This window comes from Lynx canadensis, chromosome F1 (assembly GCF_007474595.2).
Source record: "Lynx canadensis isolate LIC74 chromosome F1, mLynCan4.pri.v2, whole genome shotgun sequence".
Lineage (NCBI taxonomy): Eukaryota > Metazoa > Chordata > Mammalia > Carnivora > Felidae > Lynx > Lynx canadensis.
The window spans coordinates 43,158,635-43,174,480 of NC_044319.2; the positions used below are offsets into that span (position 1 = coordinate 43,158,635).

Consider the following 15,846-nt stretch of genomic DNA (forward strand, 5'->3'; position numbering starts at 1 on the left):
ATTCTGAGAAAACATTTCGGCCGGGGAGAAAGGAATCTGAAGAAGCTAGTGGAGGAGAGTCTTAGGGCTGCATGAAATATTTAAACGCACCATTCTCAAGCGTTAAAGTGGCTCCGTTCCTAATTACCTCAGAGCTGGCATAAACCAGAACTGTCCCGGGCAGGCAAATCGGGACAAACGGCCACCTACCTACCTACACCAACAGAAGATCCTAGACATCAGCTGCCATTGGGGTGACTAAGGTTCTGAGCCAACCAGGGCCAGAGGATGTTTCTCTAAGCAAGCCCCACCTGTTTGATTTGCTCCCACAGCATCCTTGTAACCGAGGACCCTGAGTGAAACGTAACTTCGACGTGGTAGGCGGCATTTAAGATCTGGAAGAGAACACACAGACCAAAGTCAATACGCCCTGAGCAGAGGGACTGATTAGAAAATGTGATAAATAGTATTTACTTAAGGCAGGGTCCAGTTTCAAGGTTCCCAAATATACCCATCGATACGAGTGCAGAGTTGACACAGGTGCATCATCGGTTCTGCGGCTCTCTGGGCCCCTTTCCTTCCCTCTTCACCTTCTAGCTCATCACCCGAACTGCGACTGTGCAGCTCACAAGCCCCTCCGACAGGCAGTGCTCATGTGACGGAAAAGTTCGATATAACTCAAAGGGGATGGGCAGAGGGGTGAAAGGGCAACTCTGGGCTAACTTGAGGCCGGGTTTCTGTGTGGTGTCTGCTTTGTGCGTCACCTGTGACACGGTATCTTGGCCATTCTGCGAGTACCTGTTTGAGATAATTACTGGTGATGTGAACTGAGACATCCTGGGACTTCTCCAGGCTCTGCAGGCACCGTTCCAGGGTGCCGACAAAGCTCTCGCGTAGGTAATCCACTGAGCTGATCAGCTTGTTCGCCACCGCCTGATTAAGCCGGGAGATGATGAGCTCCTGTATCTGTCGGATGCAGCATTTGATTTCTCTGGTGCCCACTGGCTCTCCGTTCTCAGGGACAATGACATCTATGGAGGCAGAGAAAGAAGCCAGTGGGCTGTGAGAGGAAGGGGCAGGCACTGAGAATAAGGGCCTCCCCCAACCAAAGCCGAGGAGCTACCAGCACGATGGCTGTAAAAGACACGGCTGGCTGACGAGCTCTCACCTTCAGTATGATCCGGGGCCATGCGATCCTCTACCACTTAGGCATCTAAGAATACTGAGAAAAAGCAACTGTGTCTAGAACGAGCCCATTGATTTTTGTCAGCTTTCATGTCGCCTTTATAGGAGGAGGATCATTTATTGAGTGCAGACCATTTGACAGGCACCATACTAAGCATTTTATATATGCAATCGAATTTAATCCTCACAATAACCTTGTCAGGTGGGTATTTTTTTTTAATGTTTTATTTTTGAGAGGGCGTGAGAGGGGGAGGGACAGAGAGAGAGGGAGACAGATGATCAGAAGTGGGCCCTGCGCTGACAGCAGCGAGCCCGATGTGGGGCTAGAACTCAACAAACCGTGAGATCTTGACCTGAGCCGAAGTCGGGCACTCAGCTGCCTGAGCCTCCCAGGCGCCCCGGTCAGGTGAGTATTACTGGTCACATTTTACGGGTTGGGAGACAGTCTCAAAGAAAGGACAAAGGCGGCACCTGGAAGGGTACGGTACGGTTAGGAAGTAATACGGCTAGCATTTGAACCCAAAGCTCAGGGACTGCCAAGCCTTTGTAACCTTTCACACTGCCTAGTTCCTGGAAAAACCCGAGAGTCGGGGATTCAGCACTAATCAATTACTAGATAAATAAAAAGTAAAACTGGAACACTGTCACCATCCAGCTACCTCCCAGAATCAGAAATCTGTTTTGCCAGCCAGAGGACAGAACTTAAGAGAAGACAAGTTACCTGCAAAAACTCCACTCCTAAAAAGGCACTCTCATGTCTACTGTGGGAATTTAAATCGGTGCTACCTCTTTGGAGGAGATCCCATAACATCTAACAAAAAAAATTGTTTTTAATCTATCAGAATTTTAAGCTAACCAACAAATCAACAAAATCACCTACATTCCCTTTGACCTAACTATTCTATGTATGTAGGTATTACCTTTAAAAAAAAAAAAAAGGTTCTTCTTTAATACAATTTTCAAATGTTTATTTATATTTGAGAGAGACAGGAAGAGACGGACAGAGAGAGAGAGAGAGAGAGAGAACGAGTGGGAGAGGGGCAGAGAGACAGAGACAGAATCTGAAGCAGGCTCCAGGCTCCGAGCTGACAGCACACAGCTCGACATGGGGATCAAACCCACGAACCGTGAGATCATGACCTGGGCCGAAGTCAGACGCTTAACTGACTGAGCCACCCAGGCACCCCAAAAATCTTTTCTGAAGTGTGTATGCCATATAGCCAGCATACCTGCATTACCTTTATTTAAACAAAACAAAACAAAATGAAACAAAACAAAAAAACGGTACCAAAAATCTGGTTCCCCAGGCCAGCTGGTAAATCTTCTGGCCTCTTCTAAATTTACTTATTGCATCAAGGGTCTCCGGGAAGAACTTAGAACAAGGTTAAGTAGTAGCCATGCAAGTCTCGTCTAACACACAGCCGAGTACGGAAGTGGCTTCACAAATCCATCATGCAGTTAACAGAGCTAGACATCTGATCTACACGCTCCCAGTTCCCCCTGCGTCTATTGAACTAACCACCGCTTCCCAGGCACCAAACTTGGTGTACTTGGCACCTAATATACAGTCAAATATTTCACGGTCTGCCCACCTTTACCAAGGGCTCTGTGCCACTGGCACTGATGTGCCAGCTTTGTTTCAGTGAGTCAGAAGCCTTCCTAGCATCTCCACTGCAAGTCCTCCCTACGGGGGGAATTCACCAAAGACGTATCTTTGCTCATCTTTAGAAAGACCTGTAAGTGCTCGCTTCGGCAGCACATATACTAGAAAGACCTGGAAGAAATAAGGCACCTGTGTTTGCTAGAGTCAACCCTATGTCCTTTGTATAAGCGTGACACGGCCGTATACCATCATTCGCACGCTCATTCGGGCTCTGAAGAGGTACCATCCACAGACTCTGTGTTATCTGCTGTAAGAGATATGAAAATGTTATCTAGAAGAGGCCTTGAAGGCTAGGTAGGATTTGGAAATTCACAAATAAAAGACATTTTGGGTTTAGGGCAGAACAGGAGCAAAGAAAAAGTAAAGGAAGCATATGGAGGACAGCAAGCAGTTGAGACCAACTGAAATAGAAATTACAGGAAGGTGCACATTGGGAAAGAGGAAGAGGAAAGTTGGTCAGACTTTGGAAGATCTTTAACATTAGGCTCATAAGTCTAAACTTAGTCTGTAGGAACAGGGAGCCGCGAAAGATGAACTGGAGAAAGGAGAGAAAGATGTCCGGGGGAGCAACGGGTAACAGTAGTTCAGGCAGACTAAAGAAGAGGCAGCAGAAAAGCAAAGGTAGATATGAAACAGGGACAAAGACTCGTCAGGACCCGGCGGCAGACCAGATGCAGGACAAAGGAAAGCAAAGAGCCGGAGACCAGGCTGAGCCTTGGGAGCTGGTTATGAGAACGACGGTGGCGGCAGCAGCCAGAAACAGATTAAGAAGCAGGAAAGCATGGAAATTAACTCAGAAATAAGACTGTTAGATTCAAATTCTGCCCTTACTCTTCAGTAGCTATGTGACCTGGAGCAAATTACTTAACCTGCCTGAGCCTCAGTTCCCTCATCAAGAAGATGGCAATGTACAGAATCCGCAGGGAGACTGGAAAAAAAAAAAAAAAAGAAAAAGAAAAAGAAAAGAAAGGAAAAGAAAAGAAAAAAAAACTGATGCTAGCTCTCACATAAGAAATTCTGATTGGGGTGCCTGGATGGCTCAGGCAGTTAAGTGTCCGACTCTTGTCTCGACTCAGGTCATGATCCTGCACTTCATAGGTTCGAGCCTTGAGTCGGTCTCTGTGCTGACAGCACAGAGCCTCCCTGGATCCTCTCTCCCTCTCTCTCTCTGACCCTTCCCCTTTCACGTACGCTTGCTCTCTCAAAAATAAAGAAAGAAAGAAAAAGAAAAGAAAAGGAATTCTGATTAATAGGTCTGCAGTGCTCTGCAGTGGTATCGAACATTTATATTTTCAAAGAGCCTCCCAGCAGATTTGGATGTACAGCCGGGACTGAGAACCCAAAGTGTAACTTGCAAACTACTTCCCTTTAATGAACAGGTGGTAGGGCTCATGTTCCTGCAGGGAGGTCCACAGACCAGTCAGTATACAAGGTCAGCCACACCTAAACATCAGCCCCAAAAGACCTGACCAATCACCGTGGCCCAATTTTCTTAACAGCTATCCACGAAGAATGGGGCTTCCAGAAAAGCTGAAAACAGGACTTTGGGAAATCCTCCTGAGCTGGGTTTCGGGAGCAGCCTGGAAAGAAAATGAGATCACGACACACACAGAAAGAACCAATAAGGAAGCATGGGCCATGCCGAAGGTTAAAGCCAAGGTTAAAGCATGACTTAGTAACATTCTTCTCCAGAATTCTTCTCCACTAACATTCTTCTCCAATTGGAGCTCTTCTCCAGCTCCATCAAGGTCAAGGGGATACAGACACAAACTGGAGATTAAAGAGCACTATTAGGATGAACTTACCAGAAGCTGGACTGCCAGTCCTGGGAAGGAATGACAGCGGAATCTTCCAGGAAGGCCTCTGAGAACAAGGGAGGCCACTCTGGCTAAATGATTTAAGGTGGGCTCCTGCTAATGACGGTTGGGTAGATAAGATCCTCCTGAGTTTCCTTTGGCCCTCAGAATTAATTGGCTCGATTTCTGGTTAGCAAAGGGTTAAAGAATCCTCTGGTCCCAGTAGCCCACGCCCAGCTCTCTAGGACCTACCTTTAAATTCCATGTTGGCAGCATCATCCAGAAGTTCCTCCTTCATGGTGTTCAGTGTCTCGACAATCATGTCCTTCATTTCCTCCTGCTTTCGGTTGGCAATATTCATCAACGATTCATACAACTCATTTTCCTTTTTTCGAGTATACTCCAGACGTTTGGGAGTAATCTGCAGGTCCCGCTGCATGTCAAAGGCCTGGTTAATAAAGATGTCAAGGGAGCGGCAGTGCACCAGATTCAGGGCCTTGGCCGCGTCCACCAGGCGAGTCTGTAGCACCTGGTGAGAAAACGTGCTCAAGTGTCTCAGTTTCTCACTTTGTTCCACCAACATGCTCTGAGCTTTAGTGTCTTGGCCAGGAGCCCCACAGTTACAGTGACTGCTGCTCAGATAGCCCAGGCCAATCAGCTGGTGATGGAGCGGTGACCTTTCGTTCTCCAGTCTTCTGGTAGAGGAGGCAATGATCTCCGAGCCCAGCTTCGGCACTTTGAAAAAGAATACGGGAAAGGAGAAATACTTTCGGATTTCCTGAAGCTCTCGCTCATCCCTCTCAGAGAGTTCATCTTTGTGGAGTGCATAGGTTATCACAGGCAAGAAATCGTTCACCAAGTCACCCAGAACATCCACTGCAGGCCGGAGGCCTTGGCACGGTGCTACCACAATGTCCACTTCCTAGAAAGGGAAGGGGGGGGGGTCATATCAGCACTTCAGGGTCAGAACCAATCCTTGCCTCCCCTGAGTCCCACACTGAGACCAAAGTCCAGATCTGTGATGGGCCAATGGGACTTCGGTACGCCCCCATCATTTGTCCAACTCCTTCCTGGATTATCAACACTCCCTGGTGCAGCCTGTGCAGATAGGCACTTGTCTAGAGAGAGAGAAAGCAGTCAGTAGAAAGGATGGCCGTCTCTTTAGCCACTTCAGAAGAAAGAATTTAGTTCCTGGCTTCCCTCGTTGTTTGGAAACACCTATAGATACCCTCCGATGAAGGAGTAACACAAATAATGGAAGGAGAAAGAAATGCTGTGGAAATTATCAGCTCAGGAGTGAGGCTGTCTGGAACTTTCCTCCCACTCCAGTCCTCGCTCATGGCACTTGCCCAACCTTTCAGAGCCAGCTAACTCCCAGTCCAACTCCCAAGCAGGCTTCCAATCTGCCTGTGTACTCATGTCATGCCCTAGAGAGTCCTTCCTCGAACATAATCCCAAGCACTCCCTACTTCTCCTTTCCTTAATGTTCAACACATTTATACTTTATTTTTTGAAAACCCATTTTCCCTATTAGCCTGTCAACCCTTTGAGGGCAGGGACCATGTCCACCTTGTTCGCTATTATAACTCCAGTGCCTAACACATGGGCCTCAATATTGTTGAGTCATTCAAGCAGCAAACTAAAAACCAGGTTTGGCCAACATTGTTACTGTCCTATTCTAAAAGTTTGCAGGTATCTCAAAGTCTTAGCCACCTAAGTCTTGGTAATACCTTCATTCTCATGATCACTTGGTACGACAAGACTAAGGTTTGCCTATCCAGTATTTAGCCTCTGCATTATTGGGAAGGCAATGGTCTTTACAGACAAGGTGGCCAATAACGGGGCGGGGCTTTCGGGAGAACTCCTTAGAGGGGGTTTGACCCTCCCAGGAAGCAGGCTCTCTGGCCTCAGCCTTCTTGCCAGTGGCAAGATGACGTCAGCCCACAGCCCTAAGGCAAACCTGAGGGTAGAAGCCAGCCCTGAGGATGATGGAGCAAAAAGAAACAGAGGGCTTGGGTCCCGGGTGACCGTAGAGCCACCACACCAGCCTAGCTTCAGACTTCTTTCACGAGGGAAAAAAAATTAACCTCTATCTTGTTTAAGCAAGCCCGTTTTTCAGATTGTCTGTTACATGTGATTGAACCCAGTCATAACGGATATACCCACGATCTTAAAGTGAGTTTCAAGCACGGGCTTTGGTTTAGAAACAAACGTCTACAGGTCCTTTCCTAGCCAACAGTTTTTGTTTTGTGTTCTACTTTTTTTTTTTTTAATTTATTTATATTGAGAGAAAGAGACAGCATGAGCACATATGTGCGTGCGTGCGAGTGGGGGAGGGGCGAGGGGAGAGAGACTATCTCAAGCGGGCTCCAGTGTCAGCAGAGTCCAAATCGGGGTTCGAACTCATGACCCCTGAGATCATGACCTGAGTCGAAATCAAGAGTCAGACACTAAACCGACTGAGCCACCCAGGTGCCCCTGTGCTCTGCTTCTTTCCTGAGGATCCTGAGGCAGTTAAGAGCATACATTTCCATCCACTGCACATGCTGCTTTTCTCTATCTTTGAAACTGTCTACTCTGCCCGGCATCCCAGACCGAAGGGTCAACCCGGAGACTCATGCCCATATCACCGCTGCAGGCACACTAACTCCTGATGTCTTCAGGGATCTGCAGTTCCAAATCAATCCTCCACAGAATTCTAGCACATTTGACAGAGTTATAAAAGAAGTCAGCGCGAATCTGCTCATTTGTGCCCTTAACATTTGTCACATGTTGCAAATTTACTTTATTTGAAATGTAAAAGATAATGCAGTTGTTTATTTTCTTTCAGATTGATATTCTGTTTTCATTCCTTACCTGACTGAGCAGCAGGCATTTTTGATGAAAAACATTTTTAAATAAAAACCTGGGACCTTTTAAGTAGGAAAGGACTAGAAAATGCCAGCCAATTGTCTCTTGTACTCTGTGTGTGTGTGTGTGTGTGTGTGTGTGTGTGTATCTGTGTGTATCTGTGTGTGTGTGTGTGTGTGTGTGTGAGAGAGAGAGAGAGAGAGAGAGAGAGAGAGAGATCTCCCATCTCCAGAAAAGCACAAGGTCTCATCTTCCCCAGTAAATAACTAGTAAGTTTAATTCACAGATGGGTCACATAACTGTTATTTGGCTGGCCGCTGTGAACTCCCTAAAGCTAAAAGTGCTTTTAGCATCTCACCAATTATGATTTGAGCAAACACTAAAAATCCACCTACTTTCCATCCAAGCCTAGGCCAAAAAGAAATCTGCTGTTTCATCTATGCCTCGAAATGCAGGAAATGTCTTCTGGTTGGTAGACTAGTCTGACACTCATCCCACTGTTCCAAACAAACCCCCTTTCACTACCCTGAGTCACACTGCTACAGCATGAATCACTTCGTGAGGGCATATTCAAAGAGTGGGTAAGAACTTGTAAGGCTGAGAGCAGAAGACATAATTGCCTGAATGCCAGCATTATAATACATAATAATTTAATAATGACGAGAAGAGAATCCCAAGGAATGAAAAGTTATAATAAGGTAGAGAATTATAGGTGAATATGTGTTTTCAAATAAATATTTTAAACTTGCAAACCTTTCTTAAACATATACATTTTTAGAGCTATAATCCAATCACACTTATTATAGGAATATTATGAGAAGAAAGCCTAAAGTAGGAGTTCTTTAGAAAGTCTTCTAAGCTTTCAGGAATAATTTTCTTTGCTTGCTTATTTCAAGGGTTTTCTTAAAATTCTAAAATCAATGTCTATTTAAAATGTCCATTTTGGGGGTGCCTGGGTGGCTCACTCGGTTAGGTGTCTGACTTCAGCTCGGGTCATGATCTCACAGTTCGTGAGTTCAAGCCCTGTGTCGGGCCCTGGGTTGACAGCTCAGAGCCTGAAGCCTGCTTTGGATTCTGTGTCTCCCTCTCTCTCTGACCCTCTCCTGCTCATGCTCTGTCTCTTTGTCTTTCTCTGTCTCTCAAAAATAAGAAACGTAAAGAAAATTTTTTTTAAGTGTCCATTTTGTATATGCAAGAAAACCGAAAGCCGCGGAGTCCATCTGCACAACCAAAATCCTTCTTAGGAGAGTGCTGACTTTGTGTGCTCAGAGGTGCAAATCCTTTTTTTTTTTTTTTTTTTTTTTTAATGGATTCTGGGCTTTCTAATGGTAGGTGCTGCCCGGTACGCTGGCACCTAGAAAGAAGGTGTCCACTCCTAAACAGATGTTGTATGAAATGAAAATGGATAGAAACCAAGTACTGTGCTCCTGCTCCTCGATTCCCCAGTGAGCAACCTCGTCCCATTGGTCTCGCTGCGCCATCGTGGCTGCTAGAAGACAGGCAAAGAAGAGCTGCGGCCTGACGTCCTGGCAGAAGCACATACTAGTCTAGAACGTGCTATGTGATTCTGTGACACTTACGGTGAAGGGATGACTCATCCTTGACAGTTATAAACAAAAAGGGAAGCCAGCACTGTCTCCTGGAGACAGGGAGTGAAAAAAGTAATAATTAATACAGAGAGGAGGAACCAGACCTGTTCTGGGCCCTATTATGGCCACGTAAGAGGGAGGTCTGATCTCGGGCTGTTCCGTGGAAGCTGTCTTCCTTCCCAGCACCTCAATCAGTGCCTGGCGCTTCGTGAGCATCCAATAAACAAACGTGGAATGGATGGATGAACAAATGATGCCTTCGCTACTCTTCAGTAATCGTGTGTGAAATCTGCTGTCTTTCAATCCGTATCCCACACATTTATCTGCAATTGCTGTTTGCCTCTACTCTAAGAATAAAGCAGTGAGTAAGTGAGCATTTTGCTTCTAACTCGATCAGGGGAAAAGAATCTCAGGGAATCATAAGAGTATCCCATAATTCCCACTGTGAGTCACAGTGAATTCCTAAAGAGATTTCTCTTGTAGAATGCATTCTGCACAAATCTACAGAATCTGCAGAAGTTGGTATATTCACCATCAATTTTCTTGGCAACATTAAGAGAATGAACAGAAAGGAGGTTGCTACCCTGCAAACACCAGAAGTGACCTCTTGGGTTTTATCTTTGATGTAAAATGACATTATCTTAAATGCCAAGAAGAAATCGCTCAATCACTGAAGAAGCCTGACCACTTCCTAAGAACACTGGCTCTTACTGGGGAAGACTCCTTAATCTATGGTTCATGGCACATCACAGAAACTCAGTTCTGGCCGAGGATGAGTATATTAACTGATGGTTCAAACAGAAGACAGCCATATACTCAGGTAGGTCGCAGATGTCTTTGCTTTCTCTACAGTTCTGACCTCAGGCTCACATCACACAGAAAAGAAGTACGCAACCAATGCGGCCTCGACCTCAGTCCCAGTCCCTGTGTTCTACCTACCTTTACCATCCGTTCTCCTCCCCCACCATTCTCACAGGACTGTTGAGAGATTTTTCCTGTTTGTTTTCACACAGGATGATTCCTCTTCATCTTTATACGGTTCCAAGAACGATCACTCTTACATGTCAATTACATATTAAGGAAAATACCTCTCTATCCTTGCTACATTATAGAAAATGCCTTGCTGAAGATATACTGAGTAGCCTCTGTGCAATCTGCCTTGCAGCCGTATTCAACAGTGATCCAAACATCCAGTACCATAGATACAGATAAAAGCAGGAATCTGGGGGCACCTGGGTGGCTCAGTCAGTCGAGCGCCTGACTCTTGTTTTTGGCTCAGGTCATGATCCCAGGGTTGTAGGACTGAGCCCCACATCAGGCTCTGTCCTGAGCTTGAAGCCTGCTTAAGACTCTCTCTCTCTCTCTCTGCCCCTCTCTCCTGCTCAGGCTTGCTCTCTCTCTCTCTCTCTCTCTCTCTAAAATAATAAACAAACAACAGGAATCGGAAGCTTTATTGTCTTGTCACTACATTCATCAAAGCAGAGAGGCAAAGTAGTAGCAAGAGGAAGAGAGAAGAAGGAAGGGAAACCTTTAACTTCTAACTTTGTAACTTTACCTTTTGTATTATTTACCTTTTAACAATATCTTTCTCTTCTGTCATCACAGAAGTATTTCATAATGACGTATGAAGAGCTTTGTCTCTAACTAGAGCAGGATAATAACTGTAAGTAAGCTGGAACCAGAGTGACTTCGGTTGGACAAGAGGAAGGAGGGCCAACATGGCTGTCAGGGAAAGGACTGGTAACTGACGGGGAGGGAAATTCTCTTCTCGAGGACACTGATTAGGACACCCAGGGAGGAGGGGACAGACTGACGGTGTGCCAGACACTGTGCTAAGTGCTTGACACACACCCTCTCATTTAGGCCTCACACCAGTTCTCAAAGACACGGACTGTCCCCCCCCCCCCCCCCCCCGCCTCGCCAACGAGGGAACCAGCACAGCCACACAGTTAACTGACAAAGCCAGCACGTAAATCCAGGTCCGACAGACTACAGAGAGCATGTTTAAGCAGTTACCGAAGGTCCACTGTGTGTCGGGGACCGTCTGGGCTGACGTTGGGGAAGTTCTGAAAGAAGGATAAGGGATGGACAAGGTGACTTTAGGGATCCTAACAATCCTAGTTCCCGAGTTAAAAAGTATATCCTACCAAGCAAAGGCTCTGCCGTGAGACAATCCTCAGGGACTCAGCTGAGATGCCAAGGAAGGAAGTCAAAAAGCATTTTTAATAACCCCAACTGTCTGCTGACAGTACTTTCGGCCTCTGAGTCTCTGAAATCCCCACCCCAACCATCCTCGACTCAAAGTGAAACACGCAGAGCTCTTGGTGAAAACACAGAGGGAAGCCTCCGGGCCGAAGAAAGAGGTAGACGGGATCCTGGAAAACAGGTGAAAGAGGAAGATGAAGACTATAATCTCCGGCAGATTTTCTCCCTAAGAGCTAACCCTGGAAGGCCGCAAATGAAGCGCTGGTGGTGATCTGAGAAAACACAGCCTCAAGACTCAAGCCGTTCTTTTTCCTTTTTCAAGAGCATGGAAAAAAACCCCCAAAAACACAAAAAAGCCAACCTGCCTCTAAACCACCCGTACCCTCACCAGGTACGTTAACCTGCAGTAGGTGTCTGCGGGTCTCTTGGCTGAGAGCCACACGTGTTGGATGGCTACGGCCCACTACATATGTCAGCGTGTGTAGGGGAAAGGCACGAGACAAGCTAAACAGGACGAGTACAGGCTCACAGTCTGGAAGGAGTTTATACTTTCGCATCTGCCTGAACCTCCGATACCCTTTATTAACATGACACTTTAGTTCTCCTTTCTCTTTGCCCCATAAAATCATGGTTTCCTTACTGTAATTCTCTCTCTAGAGTATCATTCTCCCCCTCATACATAGTAACCCCAACTTTGGGTCTTTTGCCTTGGAATGGCCATTTTTTAACCTAATTCAACATACTATCTCCTAGTCCTAAAAGGTATCTTCTTGCCCTCAGGACCTTCACCCGGCTTTCTTTGTGACTTTATACCAATTCACTGCTATTTTTCCATCTAAAGACATTCAGGAGAAGATATGGTGTCTAACCAAAGGGAAGCAACACACAACAAGTTGAGTCTTATAAGGCACCATCATAAACGCCAATGACTAGACAAAAATTTGAGAGAAGCTGATTTTCCAGCAACACTTTCGTAAATTTCGACGTTAAATTTTGCTAGGAGCCTGGAGCCTGCTTCAGATTCCGTGTCTCTCTCTCTCTGTCCCTCCCCTGCTCACACTCTCTCTCTCAAAAATAAATAAACATTAAAAAAATTTTTTAATAGATTATGCCCATTGCTAGCTGCTGGCTGAGGGTTATAAAGAGAAAACTTTATGACTCCAACTGGTTAGAGTTAACAGTAGTGAGAAAAAAAAAAAAAAAGGTTTACTTGCAACTCATTAGAGCTTGCCTAGAAACATTAGTCTACCTCAGTTCCCTGAAAGATACCCTACCAGACATCACCCTGAGCCAATGGCCATGTCAGCGTGTGGCAGTCTGGCTGCCAGGTGACATGTATATTCATCCAAAGGGTGGGGACACACAGGCCAGCAGAATAACTGTCAGTCTGTAAGTGCCACCGTAAGCGAAACGCCACAGCCAGGCTGCAGGAGTCCCGGCTCAGACTCAGAAAGTTGAATCACTTCAGCTCCTTTCTACTCCTTTTCTCATAGATGTTCACAGGAAAAATACACACACAGGGGCGCCTGGGTGGCGCAGTCGGTTAAGCGTCCGACTTCAGCCAGGTCACGATCTCGCGGTCCGTGAGTTCGAGCCCCGCGTCGGGCTCTGGGCTGATGGCTCAGAGCCTGGAGCCTGTTTCCGATTCTGTGTCTCCCTCTCTCTCTGCCCCTCCCCCGTTCATGCTCTGTCTCTCTCTGTCCCAAAAATAAATAAACGTTGAAAAAAAAAAAAAAAAGAAAAAGAAAAAGAAAAATACACACACACACTCCAGACTGAGGAAACTCTGAAGCAAACACCCATGTTCCACTGGACTTGTAAGAGAAGGTGGTAGTATACGTGCCAGAGAGGGGGGAAGGGTGGGGCAGGGGAGTCTGTACGTGGAGACAGATCCAGTGAGCGTGGTGAAGGGTGAAATATGTCGCCAACTGGAAAGGACTATGTTTTAACACTAAACGAGGTTACAGAAACTAACGGCTTGACTCTGTTCCTCTGCTGCTGAATTATGAACTGGGAATCTCAGGGGACCCAGAGCTACAAAGCTGGGAATACCAAACACTAAGGGGCCGTGTGGGTCAGCATATTCTGGAACAAACTAAAAACGGCTAATTTATGAGGGCTTTAAAGTACCATACTAGAAGAATGACCATTGTATACAAGGGTAGGGGGAAATTCTGCTTTGATAATTTGACAGTTGAAAATGAACATCTCATTTCCCCTAATTCAATCTTGGTTTCCTTGAGCTAAGTGTTTCCTTTCTTTATCACCCTCTGCAAAACCAAATGGAAGGGCTGTTTAGAGCTAACTCACTGGTCCCAAAAATAACCAGAGCTAAACAAAAAAAAAATCTTTTTCACTGGCACAAAAATCTTCAAGGTGGCTGTGAACTGCTCCCGGCAGCAAGCTCCCGGCACTGAGGCCCATGAATTTAACGAAGACAGGAACCCGACCACAGCGGCGGAGCAGGCCGGAGCTCCACAAAGGCAACTAAGGCTTCTCTGAGGCACAGCATCAAGGGGTTCCAAACTTAGAACCGTTGGGGTCCGTTGCTATTTCTACATCAAAACCACTGGAGACGAAAGCAGATCCGGAGAAACACTGGCTAAGGAAGCCTCACAAACCACATGAAACAGAGCACAAGAGCCTAGAGAATTCCTCAAGACTGGTGAAGAATATTCCTCAAGAAAGAAAATCCGTATTTCTGTCGTGCAGAAAGAGAAGCTGATCTGGTGGCTCAACTTCCCAACCAAGTGGCCTCCTCTGCTGGTACCTCAGTTGAGTTCTCAGCACACCTCGGGGGCAGGCAAGGGGGGCTCTTCTCAGGAAGATGAGTGCTCAGACGTGCACCTGGGGAACAGCTCTCACTTTCCTGTCCGGGGCTCGCTTGAAGTACTTCAATTCATGGCACAAAAGTAAATAAGCATTAAAAATTAAAGCCAATAAGATGAAGGGATCCAGAGAAATCAATCAAAGAACGTGCCTCTCCCGCACATGGCTTTGCTCACATTCCCAGATTGTTTTTTAAAAGGCAAGAACAGGGGGGCGCCTGGGTGGCTCAGTCGGTTAAGCGTCCGACTTCAGCTCAGGTCATGATCTCAAGGGTTTGTGAGTTGAGCCCCACATCTGGCTTTGTGCTGACAGCTCAGAGCCTGGAACCTGCTTCGGATTCTGTGTCTCCCTCTCCCTCTGCCCCTCCCCTGCTCACTCTCTCTCTCTCTCTCAAAAATAAACATTAAAAAAATAAATAAAAATAAAAGACAAGAACAGGAAGAGAATCACGGCCCAGCCGACAGCAGTTACACCAGCCATCTAACGGTATTTTTTAAGCTGCAGGTCATAATGTAGCACCTCACAACATCAAGTTTAGTAGGTTTCTGTCATCATTTTTGCTAGATGAAATCAAATAGAGGAGAAGATAACAGTGTGTTTTGCAAAAAGTAAAAGTATTCTTTCATGAAATTTTATGTCAATATGTATACGTGTATACATATATACATATATATACACACACACATATATATATGTACTAGGTCTTGATATAAAATGTTATTTCTTTTTTTTATTATTTTTTTTAATGTTTATTTATTTTAGAGACAGAGAGACAGAGCACAAGCTGGGGAGACAGCTGGAGACAGAATCCGAAGTAGGCTGCAGGCTCTGATCTGTCAGCACAGAGCCAGATGCAGGGCTGGAACCCACGAACCACGAGATCATGACCTGAGCCGAAGTCGGACACCCAACTGACCGAACCACCCAGGCGCCCCTAAAATGTTATTTCTTATGGTGAATGAAATCCTTCACATATATTTTAAGTAACGTCTACACTCAATGTGAGGCTCAAACTCACAACCCTAAGATCAAGAGTAGCATCCTCTATTGACTGAGCCAGCCAGGTGACCCCAGTGAATGAGATTCTAAGAAATTCTGAGAAAGTCTGAAAACCACTGAGCCACTGGAACCTGAAAGAACCAGACCAGGCCAGTATATCACAGAAAGACTGTGTATGGCTCAAGTATTCGTGAACTGTGAAGAAGGTTCGCGGGTCAACTGAGCAGCCTCCGTCAATAAACAAGGATTACCATCAGAGCTACCATCAGGGTCCTCCAAGAACCCTCTCGGCAACCCTGGAGCTAAGGATCGCGAGCTCTCCGTGTGAAAACAGAGGAAAGCCGCTGCCGAAACTCAGCTCAGAGAAAACGCTGGCTTGTGCACACAGCCCCTCTAGCATTTATCAAGATAAAAGAAATCTGGTCTCTGGAAGGAAATGAGATGACACTTTCTACTTCTGGAGTCTCAGAGGCCATAGTCACAACCAAAGGACTCATTCATTGACTAGAAGATCAGGCGTTTTAGAACAGGGGTAGGTAAGGAGGCTACGAGAAAGAAGCAGCAAATTTCCTAGTCCAGCTAGACTAGCCCTTCCTTTCCGGCACAGCTGACCAACGTGAAGAGACTCTCTGTTCTGAGCAGGTCTGCATTCTTTTCATCTTACCCACTCCTGACCCCTGACAGAGTCACCTTCTTTGCCGAGCCTCACTCGGTCTAATCAGTCAGCCCAGTCCTAGCTATAGGGTAGCAG

The 15,846-nt window shown here is 46.1% G+C and overlaps 1 protein-coding gene across 3 annotated transcripts in view; it reads right to left on the bottom strand.

The window, feature by feature from the left end:
• DSTYK (dual serine/threonine and tyrosine protein kinase) overlaps nucleotides 1-15,846 on the bottom strand; it is a 49,862-nt gene that overhangs the window by 14,426 nt on the left and 19,590 nt on the right. For all 3 annotated transcript variants that reach the window (XM_030301935.1, XM_030301938.1, XM_030301939.1), the window contains exons 3-5: nucleotides 4,876-5,545; nucleotides 778-1,010; nucleotides 291-374 (exon numbers count right to left, since the gene is read on the bottom strand). In XM_030301935.1, coding sequence (XP_030157795.1) covers nucleotides 291-374; nucleotides 778-1,010; nucleotides 4,876-5,545 — 987 coding nt within the window. The remainder of the gene's footprint in view (nucleotides 1-290; nucleotides 375-777; nucleotides 1,011-4,875; nucleotides 5,546-15,846) is intronic.